The sequence below is a fragment of the Ranitomeya variabilis genome, chromosome 2 (assembly GCF_051348905.1).
Source record: "Ranitomeya variabilis isolate aRanVar5 chromosome 2, aRanVar5.hap1, whole genome shotgun sequence".
Lineage (NCBI taxonomy): Eukaryota > Metazoa > Chordata > Amphibia > Anura > Dendrobatidae > Ranitomeya > Ranitomeya variabilis.
The window spans coordinates 1005294840-1005315887 of NC_135233.1; the positions used below are offsets into that span (position 1 = coordinate 1005294840).

At 43.6% G+C, this 21048-nt stretch overlaps 1 protein-coding gene across 5 annotated transcripts in view; it reads right to left on the bottom strand.

Moving 5' to 3' along the window:
- Positions 1 to 2363: 2363 nt before the first annotated feature.
- Positions 2364 to 21048, bottom strand: part of LOC143808508 (apolipoprotein L2-like) — a 65433-nt gene continuing 46748 nt past the window's right edge. For 3 of the 5 annotated variants that reach the window (XM_077291253.1, XM_077291254.1, XM_077291255.1), the window contains exons 2-5: positions 15116 to 15142; positions 8024 to 8085; positions 7904 to 7933; positions 2364 to 4690 (exon numbers count right to left, since the gene is read on the bottom strand). In XM_077291253.1, coding sequence (XP_077147368.1) covers positions 3926 to 4690; positions 7904 to 7933; positions 8024 to 8026 — 798 coding nt within the window. In that variant the 5' untranslated portion in view covers positions 8027 to 8085; positions 15116 to 15142 and the 3' untranslated portion in view covers positions 2364 to 3925. Of the gene's footprint in view, positions 4691 to 7903; positions 7934 to 8023; positions 8086 to 15115; positions 15143 to 16512; positions 16540 to 21048 lie in introns of those variants that run through there. The other 2 variants (XM_077291252.1, XM_077291256.1) reach the window with 2 other exon arrangements.

A 21048-nucleotide genomic window follows, 5' to 3' on the forward strand; every position in this document is an offset into this window, starting at 1 on the left:
AGCAAAAGCCAGGTCTTGTAGTAAACCAGACGGAAAACTGCTGCGAATCCGCAGCGGCCAATCCACACCGTGTGCACACAGCCTGACAGCGAGAGAGAGGCCAGAACGAGGCTCCCATAGACTCACACTGATTAGTGACCTCTGCGCTGCTCCATGAAACACTGGAGCCTTGGACAGGCCACAAACTGCAGGAGACGGAGCCGAGCGGAGACTAAAACAGATGAAAACGCCAGAAGGTGAGTATCAGACAGGAGGCAGGGGACGGGGATTTTCAGCACCGCTCCAGCAGTGAAATAAATAATAATGCTGGAGTGGTGCTGTAAATGTGATGCAGCTCGTGGTTACTGTATGGGGGCTCCTTATACTAATACTCATAAAAGGCCCAGGTGGTACGTATCAAAAGCCCCCCCCCCCCCCGCCCCACATCTCCAGCCTCCCCAGACATCAAATATTACATGATGGAGTACATATAACATCATAACAAAACATTATAATATTCAGCCCCCAGTGACCTGTCCCCCCTCCCCCACTTCAGTCCCAATACCCCCATCATCTCACATCCACCCCTCAGTGCCCTGTCCCACCTCACCCACCTTCTGCCCTCACAACCACCAAATGGTCTCACATTCACCCCCCAGTAGCCTGTCCCCCCTCACTCACTTTCAGCCCCCACAATACCCCAACGGTCTCACAGTGACATACCTGAATTTAATAAACCTAATAAGTTCCATCCCCAGCACTTACTGATAACGTTTGCACTGCAGGCAGGACCAGGAAGTGTGAGTGAAATGCAAGGTGGGCACTAGGACCCAGCGTGCCTGAGCCAATCCCAGCGTGCACAGAGTGAAGAAAACTGCAGTCGGGGAAAAAGCTTCATGATCAGGTCAGAGGGGCGAAACCATTCACTGCAGGAGGGAGACTGCAGCCGCCACTGTGCTAGCAGCATGCAGAGTCTCGGTCAGACGGGAGCAGACATTATACTGCTCTGCTCCTATGCAGTGTTCTGCCTCCTCACAGAAGTGGCCCTGGCTCCCAGTGGGCCCCTTCATGTGACAGGGCCCGGGGCGATGGCCCCCCAGTAGCTACGCTAACAGCACCAATGGCAGGTTACATACAGATGGTGTTCCACCAGTTCATAGAGTAACAGCTCTCCATTTGCATCACAATTATTTATAATCTGAGTGCTCACCCCTCTCTTTAGTTTTTAATGGTTACATACAGGAGGGCCACTCACTTGCTTGGACTTTGCCTGTGCGGCAGTGGGTCCCTTCTTTCTCAGCACGGTCACAGTATCCCAGTCACTCTCAGCCACGACTCTTCTTCCGCTCACAACAAAACTGACTTAGGTGATCAGCAGCCACGCGAGCCGCAGATGCTCAAAACTTCACGATCAGCACTTCTGGCTCTTCATTCATTGGCCCATATCCCTGCATATGACCTGCTTACGTGATCAGCAGCCGACCAAAGTACACGCGTCATGGATTGACACGGAGCTAGTTGGTCGGCTGCTGATCACGTAAGCAGGTCATATGCAGGGATATGGGCCAATGAATGAAGAGCCAGAAGTGCTGATCGTGAAGTTTTGAGCATCTGCGGCCCGCACAAAAGTCTCAAACTTTGTGTTTAGAGACAAAGTTTGAGACTTTTGTGAGGGCCGCAGATATGCCTGTGAAGGGCCGCATGCGGCCCTCGGGACGCGTGTTTGACATGCCTGGTCTAAGACGTTCGCTGAATAAGCCTAGTGGCCAGGTTGTGTGATTACTTTGACAAATCACTATTGGGTCATGTTCACATCTTGTTTTTACTTTCTGCTTCGCGTGTATGGCTAGAAATCTCTTAGTATACATATAAATCATGCTTAGGCTATGTGCACATGTTGCGGATTTCCTGGGGATCCGCGTTTTTTTTCCATGCAGAAGTGCTGCAGATCGGCAAGTGATTTACAGTACAATGTAAATCAATGGAAAAAAAAATGCTGTACTAATGATGCGGAAAATTCCACACGGAAAAGCTGCGGATTAAAAGAAGGAGCATGTCACTTCTTTTGTGTGGATCTGCAGCGTTTTTGTATCCATTCCATTATAGAAATCCAAAGGGGTAAAAATGCAAAAAATCCGCAGTAATTCTGCAGCAAATCCGCACAAAATCCGTGTAAAAAACTCATCAAATCCGCACCTGCGTTTTCTGCCAAGAGATGCAGAATCCGCACAAAAAATTCTAGAGGCAAATCCGCAACGTGTGCACATACACTTATAGAGTTCCAGTAACCAAAAAAGCCAAATGAACATCCTCCCCGCTTGAGTCGGGACTTACATGTTGGTATACTGCAAAAAGTAGTTGAAATAATACAGTAGACAATACTTATTGGTTTAATTTTAGTTTATTAGGTCCCATGACAAATTTTTGACTTGGGAACTGCACACCAGCTTATCGATTGATTAAGTAGTCACCATTGTCGTAGATAGGGTATATAAAGGCAACCGTTATTTGATTTGGGTTTCAGAAAGCATTTGAACCGTCCTGTCCCCAGGTCAAAAATGTCAATTTTTTGTCTTATTTTATACCTGATGTTCCCTTAGGTATTCAATTTTTCATCATAAGTAAGGGGGTTTGGCCCACAGGATTCTTCGTGGGCCTGTTTTTAGACTGTTCTAAATTATTGACTTATGAGCACTGTCTCCTTGGAAAAGATCATAAAAATTAGCAACAAGTAATAAGGACCAAATCTCTGGAGCTGTACGGTGAATAAAAAAATAAACAAAAAAATAATTACAAAACAGAATACTCAAGGGAACAGTGGTATTAAATTAAGTGCAAAATCCCTCTATAAGTAAATAAATTGGAGAAAATCTGAGATTTTAACTTTAATTTAAAACATTAAAACATGCATAGTGGAAATCAAAAAAGTATAATCATTGAGATATATTACAGTATAAATGGATGTTAAAAGCTTGTTAGATTTCATATTGTTTTTAGAAGAAAATAATGTTCATAAAGGGAAGCTGACAACTGACACATGCTGACCAAACCATAGACATGTGGTGTTTTAGAGAAAACATATACATTTAAAAGCCATTTGGGGACCATGCCACATGGGTAACAATTCCAAAAAGCCTGGACCTGTGTGTTTTTTTCCTACCCATTGCCATGCTACCTATGCGCACACAGAGAGGTAGAAGCTGCTGGTGAATGGTGATCGGCTTTTTCAACTAGTCAATTGTGTGAATGGTTCCAGTTTTTAAATGTATGCGGAATTTCTGTAGCCTTTCAGAGAAATCCATATTGGTCTGGAATGGTGCAGCCAGTGTCTGATACATGCTTCCTTCCCATAGTTTGGGCAAGTATCAGCTGTCAGCCTCACTTTACGCTTTAATTAATGATAACAAAGATAATGGATATTGTAGGAAGATATCAGAAACACCAAAAAATATTTCCGTGAGAAATTCCAAGAAAAGAGAACATAGGACACATAACCTTCCATGGTGATGGACTTTGAACAAGCAGTTTCTCACAAGGGTTATCAAACATAGCACAACACTTCGAATATTATCCTCTTCTGCAACGGGTGAATTTAATTTTTTGAGCTTATCCCACTGTCGGCTTCTTCTTCCCCCTTTGTTTTCTATTAGAGGATTTTTTGGTAAGAGACAAATACAATGTTGGTGTCTCCAGTAGCCACCTGCAATGCAGAGATGTGATCCACATGAAGCCAGTGGTTTATTAATTGGAATAAAGATCTTCGGCCTTTGTATGCCATCACTGGTATTTTGTACCAAATGCTCAAGTCTGCGTCCAACATGTTTTCTTTTCCTTGGAGGCTGCACTAATCCCACCAAGATTCTGCACTGAAGTCTTATTAATGAAGTAGATATCCAGATATAATTAGTATTCTGCTGTATGAAACCTTTCTGAAGGCATCTCCCCATCATTTTCTATTATTCTCTGGCACCAAATCCTCATTTAACTTTTGGAATTCTTTCTGTATCTTTTTAATCTCCTCAGCACATTTTCTTATTTTTGCAGCCTGCTCTGTCTTACTCCCTTGGTGTATATCCACTGCTCCCTTGGTAATGAAAAAGGCATCAACGAATATAAACAACCCAGCCAAAACCCCTGAAACCACTCCAAATACCTGGGCCCCCCGAGCTGCTATCTGCGCCCCTCGAGCCACAGTGGCTGACACCTTGCCCAGCTGAATCAATCTGCCAACCTCTAATGCAGCATATGCACCTCTCCCCACAGCTCTGGCTGCATCAGGACTGTCTACTACTTGTTGCTCTGATATATCAGTAATTAATGAATCCAACTTTTTTGAAGCCTTTTGAAACTTATCCATCTCTAAATTCACTGTCTTTACAATCTCTTCTACTCGGCTGCATTTATTTTTCATATTTACAGTATCGGCAATAGAAGCCGATGCCCCTGTGATTCCTCCAACCGCCGCAACAGCGGCCCCGACACCACTGACAATCAGAGATGCCCCTGCAGTAAATGGGGCCAAAATGAGGCCTACAACAGTGGTGATGCCTCCAGCAAGTCCAACTGAACTTCCCGTGACACTGGCAATGGTGGCTCCTCTGTGAAATTCATCCAGGTCATCAGCAATTCTTAGCAGTTCTGTGGAGCAATCAGCAATAATATTCAGCAAATCGGTCAATATTCCTCTTAGGTTTTTAATATCATCATTCAGCTATTAAAAAAAAAGAAGAGAAAAGGAAGATTCAACATGGTATCATTTTATTTCACTCACAATGACTAAAAAGTAATAGATTTATAAATTAAGACCATTTATGAGCAATGCTGGAGGAAATGGTGGTATCACAGCAGCCTTATTTTCTTGCATTTTAGAAGAGGATTTTTAGAAAACAGATTACGACCTACTTGGGAAGATGAGAGTGATATTTCTGCATCCTAGCATCTATCCTATGGGGTATGACATTTATTGAAAATGCTATAGAGACTCAGTCAGCAAATATTAGGACCTTTAGGTTGGGGATTCACAAATTTTTTTTTAGATTGCTCTTACATTACAAGTAGTGTTGAGCGATACCGTCCGATACTTGAAAGTATCGGTATCGGAAAGTATCGGCCGATACCGGCAAAGTATCGGATCCAATCCGATACCGATACCCGATACCAATACAAGTCAATGGGACTCAAGTATCGGACGGTATTCCTGATGGTTCCCAGGGTCTGAAGGAGAGGAAACTCTCCTTCAGGCCCTGGGAACCATATAAATGTGTAAAAGAAAGAATTAAAATAAAAAATATCGCTATACTCACCTGTCCGACGCAGCCGGGACCTCAGCGAGGGAACCGGCAGCGTTGTTTGTTTAAAATTCGCGCTTTTACTTGGTTACGTGAATTCCCGGCTTGTGATTGGTCAGGGCGGCCATGTTGCCGGGACGCGGACCAATCACAGCAAGCCGTGACGAAATTACGTCACGGCTTGCTGTGATTGGTCCGCGTCCCGGCAACATGGCCGCCATTAACCAATCACAAGCCGTGACGTCACGGGAGGCTGGACTTGCGCACTTTTTAAAAAACGCGCGTGTCCAGCCTCCCGTGACGTCACGGCTTGTGATTGGTTAATGGCGGCCATGTTGCCGGGACGCGGACCAATCACAGCAAGCCGTGACGTAATTTCGTCACGGCTTGCTGTGATTGGTCCGCGTCCCGGCAACATGGCCGCCCTGACCAATCACAAGCCGGGACGTCACTGGAGGCTGGACACACGCGTTTTTTAAAAAGTGCGCAAGTCCAGCCTCCCGTGATGTCACGGCTTGTGATTGGTTAATGGCGGCCATGTTGCCGGGACGCGGACCAATCACAGCAAGCCGTGACGTAATTTCGTCACGGCTTGCTGTGATTGGTCCGCGTCCCGGCAACATGGCGCCGTGACCAATCATAAGCCGGGACGTCACTGGAGGCTGGACACGCGCGCTTTTTAAAAAAACGCGCAAGTCCAGCCTCCCGTGACGTCACGGCTTGTGATTGGTTAATGGCGGCCATGTTGCCGGGACGCGGACCAATCACAGCAAGCCGTGACGTAATTTCATCACGGCTTGCTGTGATTGGTCCGCGTCCCGGCAACATGGCCGCCCTGACCAATCACAAGCCGGGACGTCACTGGAGGCTGGACACGCGCGTTTTTTAAAAAGTGCGCAAGTCCAGCCTCCCGTGATGTCACGGCTTGTGATTGGTTAATGGCGGCCATGTTGCCGGGACGCGGACCAATCACAGCAAGCCGTGACGTAATTTCGTCACGGCTTGCTGTGATTGGTCCGCGTCCCGGCAACATGGCGCCGTGACCAATCATAAGCCGGGACGTCACTGGAGGCTGGACACGCGCGCTTTTTAAAAAAACGCGCAAGTCCAGCCTCCCGTGACGTCACGGCTTGTGATTGGTTAATGGCGGCCATGTTGCCGGGACGCGGACCAATCACAGCAAGCCGTGACGTAATTTTGTCACGGCTTGCTGTGATTGGTCCGCGTCCCGGCAACATGGCCGCCCTGACCAATCACAAGCCGGGAATTCACGTAACCAAGTAAAAGCGCGAATTTTAAACAAACAACGCTGCCGGTTCCTTCGCTGAGGTCCAGGCTGCGTCGGACAGGTGAGTATAGCGATATTTTTTATTTTAATTCTTTCTTTTACACATTTTTACATTAATGTTGTTTCGATACCGATACCCGATATCACAAAAATATCGGATCTCGGTATCGGAAATTCCGATACAGCAAGTATCGGCCGATACCCGATACTTGCAGCATCGGAATGCTCAACACTAATTACAAGTAATCATGATAGTGAATCTGATTGTTGTTGTACAGGTGTGGAAGAAGTGTCGGCACCCCTTCTAAAGACTTACTGTAAAACTAGTCTTTCAGTGTGATGCATTTGTTTTAAATGTAATTTTACTTGCTTAGGACTCTGCAGTAGTGTGTTAATCTAGGAAGGGTTAAAAATTAGTATCAGCCCAGGTGAGGAGGAGTTACATGGGCATTTTCAAGAAACTTGTTCCTGGTTACAGTTAGTAATTGATAGATCTTGAAGGACATAAGTAGTATCAGCCCAGGTGAGGAGGAGTTACATGGACATTTTTCGGGAAACTAGCTCCTGGTTAGAGTTAGTAATCCATAGATCTTGAAGGAGATAAGAACTCCTGTTAGTCAGTAGGCCACAAGTAGGAAGTGTGCAGCGACTGGGAATAAAAGATTAAAGTTAAGAACCGTGCTATAGAAGACGATTGACATCCAACGACCGAAGACGCAGAAACCGGATAGGAAGTCACAGCGACACATATTGACCCTTGTGACTAACTTACTAAGAAAGATTCTTCACTTTCAGCGAGTACCTGCTGTAGCATTAATAGAGCTGGTGGAGGCGTGACCTCCGTAGGCAGCTAGCAAGAAGTGGGCTACAGACAACGTGTCAAGCCGGTCCTGGAGGACTAAGTAGAATCTTACTCTGACCAGGAATGCGCTATGGGGAGGATATTCATAGTGGGAGAAGAAAGTGTTCTCTATAACAGATTTTCTGCCAGAATAGTTTTATCACTGTGTCAAACAAAAGGATAAGCAGAAGAACCTCCCAATGGCTGTATCTTTTTAATTCTCAACATCATCTTAAGAGGGACAGTACGGATGCCCCATTATACATAATATTGTTGGCTGATCCTATATCAATGGGGTCAACCAATTTTAGCATAATGTATATGGGGGCATTTAGTGTTTAAACCCCCCAAAATGCCTACAGCTATGTAGTAGGGATAGTTGTAGAGATCCTATATCCCACTGTACAGGTAACACATGCCTTGTGTATGAGGCCTTTATTCTGCAGAAACTTAGAAAGTTAGTATTTTAGTGAATTATAGAACTTTGGTAACAAAATTAGTCCTTACCAACTCCAGGCTGTTTTTATTTCCATCTGCCTATAACAAGAATGAAAATGAAAATAAATGACATAAACAAATAATTATAGTGCGCTAGGTGTAACCCAGAAGAGAGCTTATTTTACTCACCATTTTAGGACTTTTTTTTTTTTTCAAAGAAGACAAAACTTAAATCTGTTTTCACAATTACACTGGAAGAGAAAAGTAAAAGGTATGGTACGTGTTGTAATTGTTTTGTGCCTGAGCAATAAACACAACTAATATCAACGTTGTCAAGAGATGTGCCAAAAAGTCACTCTGTAATGAGAGTCAAAATGAGAAAAAAAAAACAGAAAATCACCTTGTCTGATTTGGCAAAATTTATTTAGCAAGTTACGGTATGTTTGAAAAAAAATACTTGGTCATTAACAAAAGTTCATCTCAATATTTTGTTATATATCCTTTGTTGGCAATGACAGAGGTCAAATGTTTTCTGTAAGTCTTCACAAGATTGGCACACACTGTTGGTGGTATTTTGTCCCATTCCTCAATGCAGATCTCCTCTAGAGCAGTGATGTTTTGGGCCTGTCACTGGGCAACATGGACTTTTAACTCCCTCCAAAGGTTTTCTATGGGGTTGAGATCTGGAGACTGGCAAGGTCACTCCAGGACCTTCATATGCTTCTTATTAAGCTGCTCTTTCGTTGCCCTGGGGGTGTGCTTGGGATCATTATCATGCTGGAAGACCCATCCACGACCCATCTGGACCCTTTGCAGAGAAGCAGCCCCAAAGCATGATGTTGTCACCCCCATGCTTCACAGTAGGTATGGTGTTCTTTGGATGCAACTCAGCATGCAGTCTCCTCCAAAGACGACGAGTTTTGTTTCTACCAAACTGTTCTACTCTGGTATAATCAGACCATATTACATTCTCCCAATACTCTTCTGGATAATCCAAATGCCCTCTAACAAATTCAGACGGGCCCGGACATGTACTGGCTTAAGCAAGGGGACATGTCTGGTACTGCAGGATCTGAGTCCCTGGCGGCGTAGTGTGTTACTGATGGTAGCTTTTGTTATGGTGGTCCCAGCTCTTTGCAGGTCATTCACTAGGTCCCCCCATGTGGTTCTGGGATTTTTGTTCACCATTCTTGTGATCATTTTGACCCCACAGGGTGAGATCTTGCGTGGAGCCCCAGATCAAGGGAGATTATCAGTGGTCTTGTATGTCTTCCATTTTCTTATTATTGCTCCCACTGTTGAGTTCATCACACCAAGCTGCTTGCCTATTGCAGATTCAGGCTTCCCAGCCTGGTGCAGGGCTACAATTTTGTCTCTGGTGTCCTTTGATAGCTTTTTGGTATTCCCCATAGTGGAGTTTGGAGTGTGACTGTTTGAGGGTGTGCACAGGTGTCTTTTGTACTGATAACAAGTTCAAATAGGTGTCATTACTACAGGTAATCAGTGGAGGAAAGAGGAGACTCTTAAAGAAGAAGTTACAGGTCTGTGAGAGCCAGAAATCTTCCATGTTTCTAGGTGACCAAATACTTATGTTCCACCATATTTTACAAAATAAATCTTGCCAAATCAAGGTGATTTTCTGGATTTGTTTTCTCGTTTTGACTCTCATAGTTGTGTCTACCTATGATGTCAATTACAGGCCTCTCTCATCTTTTTAAGTGGGAGAACTCGCACAATTGCTGGTTGATTAAATACTTTTTTTCCACTGTATCTAAGTGGTGAAAATTTTTTCCAAAGTTTGTTAAAAAAAAAGGAGCGTAATTTTCCGATACCCATAGCGTCTCCATTTTTCATGATCTCGGGTTGGGTGAGGGCTTATTTTTTGCATGCCGAGCTAACGTTTTTAATGATATTTTGGTGCAGATACAATCTTTTGAACCCCCGTTATTGCATTTTAATGCAATGTTGCGGTGACCAAAAAAACGTAATTCTGGCGTTTTCAGTTTTTTCTCATTACGCCATTTCCCGATTGGGTTAATTAGTTATAAAGTTTGATAGATAGGGCCGATTCTGAACGTGGCAATACCAAATATGTGTATATATATATTTTTTAAATTAGTCTATTTTGAATGGGGTGAAAGGGGGGTGATTTGAACTTTTATATATTTTTATATATATATTTTTAACAACTTTTTTTTTTACTTTTGGTGTGCTTAAATAGTCTACATGGGAGACTAAAAGTTGCAATAACCCGACTGGCTCTGCTACATACAAGCAATGATCAAATTGCCTGTATGTAGCAGAATTGCTCACTTACTATGAGCACCGACCGCCGGAAGGCACTTATAGCAATTCGGGAATGACAACTAGGGTTGAGCGAAACGGATCGGACATTTTCAAAAGTCGCCGACTTTCAGCAAAGTCGGGTTTCATGAAACCCGACCCGATCCCACTGTGGGATCGGCCATGTGGTTGGCGATCTTCGCGCCAAAGTCGCGTTTCATATGACGCTTTCCCCGCCATTTTTTCAGCCAATGAAGGAGTGTGGGCAGCGTGATGACATAGGTTCCGGCTTCCTTTGTGCGGCGTCACAGGGGGTAAAACCGCCATCTTAACGTTTGGGATATAGCGGTTTGCACAGTGAAACACAAACTTTGCAGGGACGGAGGAGAGAGAGAGAGAAAAAAAAAAAAAAAAAAATCTCCCCATTGACCTGCATTGGGTTTCGTGTTTCGGTTGGCCCCAGACTTTTCACAATAATCGGCCGATTTCACACGATACGACTTTCAAGACAGTCGGGTTTCACGAGACCCGAGTCGATCCTAAAAAAGCAAAAGTCGCTCAACCCTAATGACAACCATAGAGGTCTGCTGGACACCTCTGGTTGTCAAGCCAACCCATAGGCAACCCACGGTCATGTGACACGGGTGCCAATGGGCAGGATTTCCGGAGAGCTGGCCTGAAGCACATGTTAAATGCCACTGTCAGACTTTAACTGTGGCCTTTAACTAGTTAACAGCCACTGCTGGATCGCAATTCCACCCATGGCTGTTTGAGGCACATGTCAGCTGTTCAAAATAGCTGACGTGCTGGAAAAGATGTGGGTTCAGTGCTGGAGCCCACAACGAAGGAAGGGAGTCTGACATTGGCGTACTATTACGCCCGATGTTGGAAAGGGGTTAAACTTCAACGCCATACACCAAGACAACTCCTTAAAAGCAGCAATTTGATTAAATTGCTACCAACACCTGAACATTTAAAATGTACATAGTAGGAAAATAATTATCACACAGATTAAATAATGGAAATAAGGTTGCTAGGTTGCTAAATAGAACAAAATATAAATGGCATACTAAGGTGAGAGATGAGAAGTAAGTATGATATTGCCTCTTAAGGAGTTGTCTTCATTATACTAAGAAAGTGGAGGCTCTTTGCATGTACTGGTCATTGTTAAACTATTACGGGGAGCACAGAACCATAATTTATCTCCAGCAATAGCAACAGTGTGTCAGCATTGCATCTTGAGGTCTTTCATTGGGTGCACTGGTGTATTCACTATACAATGGCTTGCAAAAGTATTCACCCCCTTGGCATTTTTCGTGTTTTGCTACCTCACAACCTGAAATTTCCCTTTTTTTGAGGGTTTGCAGCAGTTCATGTAAACATCATGCCTACTACTGTGAAAATTTGGTTTTCTTGTGAAGCAAACAACAAATATGACAAAATAACTGAAAACTTCAGTGTGCATAACTATTCACTCCCAGTCAGTGCTTTTAAGACCCTCCTTTGCAGTAACGACAACTGCAAGTTGCTTTGGAGAAGTCTCAATTAGCTTTCCCCATCTTGCTACTTGGATATTTGCCCCTTCCTTAAGGCAAAACTGCTCCAGCTCCTTCAAGTTAGATGGTTTCCTCTGGTGAACAGCAGTCTTCAAGTCTGACCAGAGATTATCAATTGGATTAAGGTTTGGGCACTGACTAGTCCACTCCAAAACATTTCCACATTTCCCCTTAAACCACTTGAGTGCTGCTTTAGCAGTATGCTTTAGGTCATTGTCTTGTTGGTAACAGGGTTACCTTTGTTCTCCGTGCTGATTCTCTCATTAATGCCCTCCTTGCCCGGGCTGAGAGTTTTGGTGGGCACCGTCTCGTGGCAGGTTTGTTGTGGTATCATGTTCTTTCCATTTGATGATAATGGTGATGGTGATCCGGGGAATCATCAGAGATTGGCATATGTATATATTTTTTAACCCAACCCTGACTTGTACTTCTCAACAACTTTGTTCCTGATATTCTTGGTCTTCATGGTGGCGTTTGGTTAGGGGTGCCTCTTGCTTGATGGTGTTGGAGCCTCTGTGGCCTTTCAGTAAAGGTAAAGTGTATATACTGACAGACCATGTGACACTTAGATTGCAGACAGGTGGACTTATTTTCACTAGGCATGTGACTAATGAAGGTAATTGCTTGCACTGAAAATTTTTAGGGCCTTCATAGCAAAAGGATGAATACATATACAAACTCAATACTATAAAACTCAACACAGAACTCAAAATCAATACTATAAAACTCAATAACTCAATAGTATAAAAACCTCTAAAAATAATACTAACACAATTCTGGGAATGAGGAGTACAGGATGGTGGGGTGGGACTAGTAGATAAATGACTGTGAATGAAAACCGATTGATGTTTTCTTCACTTAGTGACATAGTAAGTAGAGATAAGTGGATTGATATGAGGAGGAATAAGTTGCATCTCCTGAAATTCATAATTTCACACAAATTCAAACATTTTCAGATTCGATTCACGGTTTAAAAAAATACTTGCCCGACACCATTTCTCAGCCTGGTGGAGAGTCAGATCATGGGCTAACATCATTTTCAGGTCAGCGGTTCCCAGTAGAGCACAGTTTGTATGGCAGAATAATTTTCCATCTCCACAGTTATTGGATACCTCTTATGATCAGCGGGCTCCTCTCTTTCTGTCTCTCAACGGTAAAGTATAAGCTCTTATGGTCAGCTGGGTTCTCGCTCTTTCATTTCCCTAACATGTATTTTCAGAGCAATTACAAACTTTCCAGTATTGAGATTCATGCAAATTTATTCACCGCAAATCAAAAATTGGGGGAAAATTTGTAGAAAGCGACAAATTTAAATTTGAAAAGATCCAGTCATCTCTAATAGGCTATGTTGGCATCACATTCAGGCACATGCTTAAAGTGCATGCCCAATACATGTTAAAGGGATGCTTCTGAAAGAATGCAGTGTATTCAGCTCTGGTATTCATCTATACAGTTATGCTGTACGGTTTCTGTGCTCAGTATAGTGGTATAATTCTGTACAGTATGGCAATATTATTCATACATTCATGTCATTCCAAATAATTTTAGATTTTAATTATGGAAGAGAAGACAAATGTAGTTAAGGTTTGGTGGTTTGCATGTACAGAAAGTTATAATATCATCAAAAAGTTAATTTATTTCAGCTCTTCAATACAAAAAGTGAAGCTCGTATATTATATAGAGTCATTACAAACAGAGTGATCTATTTCAAGTGTTTATTTCTGTTGATAATTATGGCTTACAGCCAACGAAAACCCCCAAGTCATTATCTCAGTAAATTAGAATAAATTATTAACAAAAAACACCATCAAAGGCTTCCGAAGCATTTAAAAATGTCCCTTAGTCTGTTTCAGTAGGCCAAGCCACCCATGACCAATAGACAACACCAGAAGCATCTTACCTGGGCCAAGGAGAAAAAGAACTGGACTGTTGCTCAGTGGTTCAAGGTGTTGTTTTCAGACGAAAGTACATTTTGCATTTAATTTGGAAATCAAGGTCCCAGAGTCTGGAGGAAGAGTGGAGAGGCCACAATCCAATCTGCTTGAGGTCTAGTGTGAAGTTTCCACGATCAGTGATGGTTTGGAGAGCCATGTCATCTGCTGGTGTAGGTCCACTGTGTTTTACCAAGACCAAAGTCAGCACAGATGTATAGGAAATTTTTGAGCACTTCATGCTTCCCTCTGCCAACAAGCTTTTGGGAGATGGAAATTTCATTCTCCAGCAGGACTTGGCACCTGTCCACACTGCCAAAAGTACCAATACCTGGTTTAAAAACAACAGTATCACTGTGCTTGATTGGCCAGCAAACTTGCCTGACCTTAACCCCATGGAGAATCTATGGAATATCATCAAGAGGAAGATGAGAGACCCCAGACCCAACAATACAGATGAGCTGAAGGCTACTATCAAAGCAACCTGGGCTTCCATAACACCTCAGCAGTGGATTCTTTACAGTGAGAGCAGTGAGACTATGGAACTCTCTGCCGTATGATGTTGTAATGAGTGTTTCATTACTAAAATTTAAGAAGGGACTGGATGCCTTTCTTGTAAAGTATAATGTTACAGGTTATATACACTAGATTCCTTGATAGGGCGTTGATCCAGGGAACTAGTCTGATTGCCATATGTAGAGTCAGGAAGGAATTTTTTTTTCCCCAATGTGGAGCTTAGTGTTTGACATAAGGTTTTTTTTTGCGTTCCTCTGGATCAGCATATTACGGCATGTTAGGTTAGGATATGGGTTGAACTAGATGGACTTAAAGTCTTCCTTAAACCTTAAAAACTATGTTAACATGTAGTGCCACAGGCTGATCACCTCCATGCCACGCCGCATTGATGCAGTAATTGATGCAATAGAAGCCCCAACCAAGTATTGAGTGCATTTACTGAACATACATTTCAGTAGCCCAACATTTTGGATTGTAAAATCATTTTTTCAAGCTGGTGTTATAAAGTATTCTAATGTACAGAGATAATGATGACTTTTGGGTTTTCATTGTCTGTAAGCCATAATCATCAACATTAACAGAAATACACACTTGAAATAGATCACTCTGTTTGTAATGACTCTCTATAAAATTTGAGTTTCAATTTTTGTATTGAAGAACTGAAATAAATTAACTTTTTTATATTATAATTTTGTGAGAAGCACCTGTATGTGCCATCAGTGTTTTCCTGGTATGGCAAAATAAATTAAAATATGTATTTTACACAGACCCATAGACTTGTATTGTGCCTTGTCATCCGTGCTGCCAGTAAAAAAAAAGCTGAGAAGTATTTGACTATTACAAATGCAATAATCCTTACAGCAGCCACTATTCCACGATATCTCATTACAGTATCCATGTGTGGATTTAGTATGGTAGAATTGTGATATCCTTTTGTGCACAGATTAATAGCATATATTTATTGCATTATAAGAAGCATATGGCTGTATACTTACCAAGATCTATCAGTGCAGAAAGGGAAGCTGGAATGTAAGTGAAAGTGAAAGATTTATTTTAGTTGAAGAACTGAAATTCCCCCACTGTGTGTCATAGCCTGGGCTTGGCTCACTGACCTCATATATAAACATTGCCGCCCCAGTGATCACCCCCGTATATAAGCTCCATTCAGCAATAGACCCTCCAGGTCTCTGTACTGCAGAAGACTACGGCTGAATGACCTGTAAGATGGCTGTAAGCTCAGGCACACAGGTTACTAGTTTTCCATAGCTGTGTGGCCATTGCACTGAAAGCTTTACAGCCGCAGCTCACCGTATACTGATCAGTGACTGTGACTGAGAGGCGGCAGCTGCAGGAGCAATAAAGTTCATTTTCTCCCAGTAGCTGTGATTCCAATACAGAAGCTTTAGAACATTATTAATCTCCAGATTAACCTCGTATCTGCAGGTTTATAGCATTTGAGGACCTGACAGGTTTCATTTAATAGCATATGAATATCATAAACAGCACTTTACAGTTAAGTGGTGACATATACAGACAATAAATTCAATACAAGGTAAGGCCCCTTCACAGGTCTGTATTTCATGTCCATATGCTGTCCGTTTTTTAAGAACTGAGAATACAAACACACATACACCCATTGTATTCAATGGTGGTGCGCACATGTCAGGATGTTCACACGGACCATGCGTCCATGTGAAAAGCCTGTAGCTATGTCAATTTTTAACCAGCACCATGGACAAAATGCGTGCCTCACATGAGCACACTGATGACACACGAATCACATCCATGTGTCATCAGTGTGACACGTATCGGTGCCTGGGAAAAACTGTACAGTTTGCACTGTTCCCAGGCGCTGGGTCATGAAAACAGCCCTCACCATTGTTGCCTGCTCTCCCAGCGATCAGCAAGAGTAGGCAATAGTTGTAGTCAGCAGTGTGCCCTCAGTGTGCCCTCGGTGTGCCATCAATATGTCACCAGTGTGCCATCAGTGTATCATCAATGTGTCAGTGTGCCATCAGTGTGTCATCAGTGTGCCATCACTGTTTTTCCGGTATGGCAAAATAAAAAGAAATGACAAAGCTTCTCCTATACTTTGCATTGTTAAACCTGTATATCACACTGATAAAACACAGATACCATCCGTGCGCTGTATGTATTTTACATAGACCCATAGACTTGTATTGTGCCTTGTCATCCGTGCTGCCGGTAAAAAAACTGAGAATTATTTGACTATTACAAATGCAATAATCCTTACAGCGGCCACTATTCCACGATATCTCATTACAGTATCCATGTGTGGATTTCGTATGGTAGAATTTGGTATATCCTTTTTGTGCACAGATTATTAGCATGTATTGATTGCATTATAAGAAGTATATAGCTGTCTTCTTACCAAGCTCTATCAGTGCAGAAAGAGAAGCTGCATTGTAAGTGAAAGTGAAAGATTTCTCTTAGTTGAAGAAATTCCCCACTGTGTGTCATAGCCTGGGCTTGGCTCACTGGCCTCATATATAAACATTGCCTCCCCAGGGATCACCCCCATATATATATACTGTAAGCTATTCAGCAATTTACCTTTCACTCTTGGTCACTCTGTGCTACACAAGACTACGGCTGATGCCTACTGTGAACTTACCCTATGACTGAAAGGCAGCAGTTGGAGCGCCCACTAGGACCGTGGGGAATCGGGCCGGATCTAAAAGGGATGTGTCACAGTGGCAGTGACCCAGTCCGTGGCCCTGGGCATCCAATAAAAGAGGTTGAAGTAAATGGGAATAAAGTTTATAAAGTTTGTTCATAACTCCTCCTGTGGTACTTGGCAATAAAGGTGTTAGCCAATGCTGCTTAAAGGAGTCCGCTGGGGCTGAGGGTGATGCTGCAGAGTTGGTACAGCTCTCCACAGGCAGAGCTTTAGTCCCAGGGCGCTTTGATTGTAATGTGGTGGTGATGGCTGGTGGTGACCAGCAGGCAACTGGGGGAAAAAACACTGACATTAACCCCCGATGACCTGAAAGGAAAAAAGTTTTAATCTGCCACAGATCCAAAAATGGATCGTGACAGGTCTGGTCTAAGTACTGAATTAATTATGGGGCCTTTTTTTGGTTCTGAATTAATGTAGGTATCTAGTCTGGAGTTTTTATTAATTTGACTTTCTATTCTAGTGCTGAAGTCTGGCTTGGGGTTTGAACTAATGCTGGGTTCTGATCTGGGGCCTGGACTCATTTTAAAGGGAACCTGTCACCCCCAAAATCGATGGTGAGGTAAGCTCACAGTCATCAGGGGCTTATCTACAGCATTCTGTAATGCTGCAGATAAGCCGCCGATGTTACCTGAAAGAGGAGAAAAATACATTAGATTATACTCACCCAGGGGCGGTCCTGCTCCGATGGGCATCTCAGGTCCGGTACAGCGCCTCCCATCTTCATTCCATGACGTCCTCTTCTGGTCTTCACGCCGCGGCTCCGGCGCAGGCATACTTTGTCTGCCCTGTTGAGGGCAGAGCAAAGTATTGCAGTGCGCAGGCGCCGGAAAGGTCAGAGAGGCACGGCGCCTGCGCACTGCAGTACTTTGCTCTGCCCTCAACAGGGCAGACAAAGTACGCCTGCGCCGGAGCCGCGGCGTGAAGACCAGGAGAGGACATCATGGAATGAAGATAGGAGGCCCCGGAGCGGACCTAAGACACCCATCTGACCAGACCGCAGCGGGACCGCCCCTGGGTGAGTATGAGTATAATCTAACCTCTTTTTCTCATCTTTCTGGTAACATTTGGGGCTTATCTGCAGCATTACTGAATGCTGTAGATAAGCCCCTGATGCCGGTGAGCTTACCTCACCATCGATTTTGGGGGTCTGGACTCATTTTAAGGTTTGGTCTGGTATTTGTATTTATTTACTGGTAAGGTCTAAGGTCTGAATTTGCTGAATTATTGACCACTGCTGTGTGGAATGTCCGGGAAATCGTGCTAAAAGAAACTCAGATGATAACATTGCACAATACTTGTTTTTCTGTAATTCTGTTATTTTTCTGTTAGATAAAAGTGAAGATTAACCATTTCTTTAACAGGGGTCTGATCTAAGATTTAATGACTCCACTGCCTCCATCCTACATTTTCTTCTTATGTGGTTGATGGTTTGTGTTTTATATCCAGTTTGATCTTATTTTTGGGAGCAGCACATCAGAAAACCTGAAGAGGAGAAGAGCACGCCAGAGCTGACAGCAGTATACAGGAAAAAAGAGCCTTTGTTGAAGCTGTGCTCCCATGTTTCTGATTCGCCCGCCAGGGCCGTGGGGTACTCGGTACCGGGTCCTTCGTTCACAGGGGGATGTCATGGTGGCGACCCGGTCTGTGGCCCTGGGCGCCCATGTAAAAGGGGAAAGGTCTTTGAAGGGAATAAAGTTTGTGTTCGTGACGCCACCTGTGGTATTCGGTCAGTGGGGACTGACGCTGCTTTAAGGGGTCCTCTGGGGTGATGTTATGGCAGCTAGATTGTATAGCTTCCCGCAGGTGAAGTGTATCCCCAGGGCTCCCGGTGTGTAGATGGAAGATGGTGAATGGTGCAGTAAAGAATGAGGACACAGGTTTGCAGTCTCTTTACCTTGTTTACTGTCGACTTCAGGCAGCCACAGTCCAGGGCACCAGATCACAGAGCAGACAGGGTCCGGCCAGCTTGGAGGCAAGTTAGGAGTCCCCTGATCCAGGTGGAAATCAAAGCCTTCCTCTAGCGCTTTGGTGTTGCAGTCCCTTACTGCCTATGGCTTCAAATAAGGTTCTCACAGATGTTCTCTCTCTCTGTCCCCCGTATAGGATAGGACACGACGCATATGACTGGTGACTTGAGGCGGTTTATAGGGACTTTAGCACGCCCCAGCCTCTAAGGGTGTCACCGTGCCTCCTGGGTACTAAGGCGGACAGACTGTGAAAATTTGGTTTTCTTGTGAAGCAAACAACAAATATGACAAAATAACTGAAAACTTCAGTGTGCATAACTATTCACTCCCAGTCAGTGCTTTTAAGACCCTCCTTTTGCAGTAACGACAACTGCAAGTTGCTTTGGAGAAGTCTCAATTAGCTTTCCCCATCTTGCTACTGGGATATTCGCCCCTTCCTTAAGGCAAAACTGCTCCAGCTCCTTCAAGTTAGAGGGTTTCCTCTGGTGAACAGCAGTCTTCAAGTCTGACCAGAGATTATCAATTAGAATAAGGTCTGGGCACTGACTAGTCCACTCCAAAACATTTTCACATTTCCCCTTAAACCACTTGAGTGTTGCTTTAGCAGTATGCTTTAGGTCATTGTCTTGTTGGTAACAGGGTTACCTTTGTTCTCCCTGCTGCTTCTCTCATTAATGCCCTCCTTGCCCGGGCTGAGAATTTTGGTGGGCACCGTCTCCTGGAAGGTTGGTTGTGGTATCATGTTCTTTCCATTTGATGATAATGGTGATGGTGATCCGGGAAATCATCAGAGATTGGCATATGTATATATTTTTTAACCCAACCCTGACTTGTACTTCTCAACAACTTTGTTCCTGACTTATTTGGAGATCTCCTTGGTCTTCATGGTGGCGTTTTTTTTTAGGGGTGCCTCTTGCTTAATGGTGTTGGAGCCTCTGTGGCCTTTCAGTAAAGGTAAAGTGTATATACTGACAGACCATGTGACACTTAGATTGCACACAGGTGAACTTCTTTTCACTAGGCATGTGACTAATGAAGGTAATTGCTTGCATTGAAAATTTGTAGGGCCTTCATAGCAAAAGGATGAATACATATACAAACTCAATACTATAAAACTCAACACAGAACTCAAAATTCAATACTATAAAACTCAATAACTCAATAGTATAAAAACCTCTAAGAATAAGGCTTCTTTCACACTAGCGTCAGCATGGGGCCGCCACGACGGTTGCGACGTGTGGCACTCCATCGCAATGTGTCGCTAATGAAAGCCTATGGAGAAAAAACGCATCCTGTGGGCAACTTTGCAGGACGACACTAATGTGAAAGTAGCCTTATACTAACACAATTCTGGGAATGAGGAGTACAGGATGGTGGGGTGGGACTAGTAGATAAATGACTGTGAATGAAAACAGATTGATGTTTTTTTCACTTAGTGACATAGTAAGTAGAGATGAGTGGATTGATATGAGGAGGAACAAGTTGAATATCCTGAAATTCATGATTTCACAGAAATGCAAACATTTTCAGATTCACAGTTTTAAAAAATACTTGCCCGACACCATTTCTCAGCCTGGTGGAGAGTCAGATCATGGGCTAACATCATTTTCAGGTCAGCGGTTCCCAGTAGAGCACAGTTTGTATGGCAGAATAATTTTCCATCTCCACAGTCATTGGATACCTCTTATGATCAGCGGGCTCCTCTCTTTCTGTCTCTCAACGGTAAAGTATAAGCTCTTATGGTCAGCTGGGTTCTCTCTCTTTCATTTCCCTAACATGTATTTTCAGAGCAATTACAAGCTTTCCAGTATTGAGAATCATGCAAATTTATTCATCGCAAATCAAAAATTGGGGGAAAATTTGTAGAAAGCGACAAATTTAAATTTGAAAAGATCCAGTCATCTCTAATAGGCTATGTTGACATCACATTCAGGCACATGCTTAAAGTGCATGCCCAATACATGTTAACCCCTTTCTGACCTCGGACGTACTATACCGTCCGAGGTCAGCTCCCCTGCTTTGATGCAGGGCTCCGCGGTGAGCCCGCATCAAAGCCGGGACATGTCAGCTGTTTTGAACAGCTGACATGTGCCCGCAATAGGCGCGGGCAGAATCGCGATCTGCCCGCGCCTATTAACTAGTTAAATGCCGCTGTCAATCGCAGACAGCGGCATTTAACTACCGCATCCGGCCGCGCGGCCGGATATGACGTCATCGCCGACCCCCGTCACATGATCGGGGGTCGGCGATGCTTCTGAAT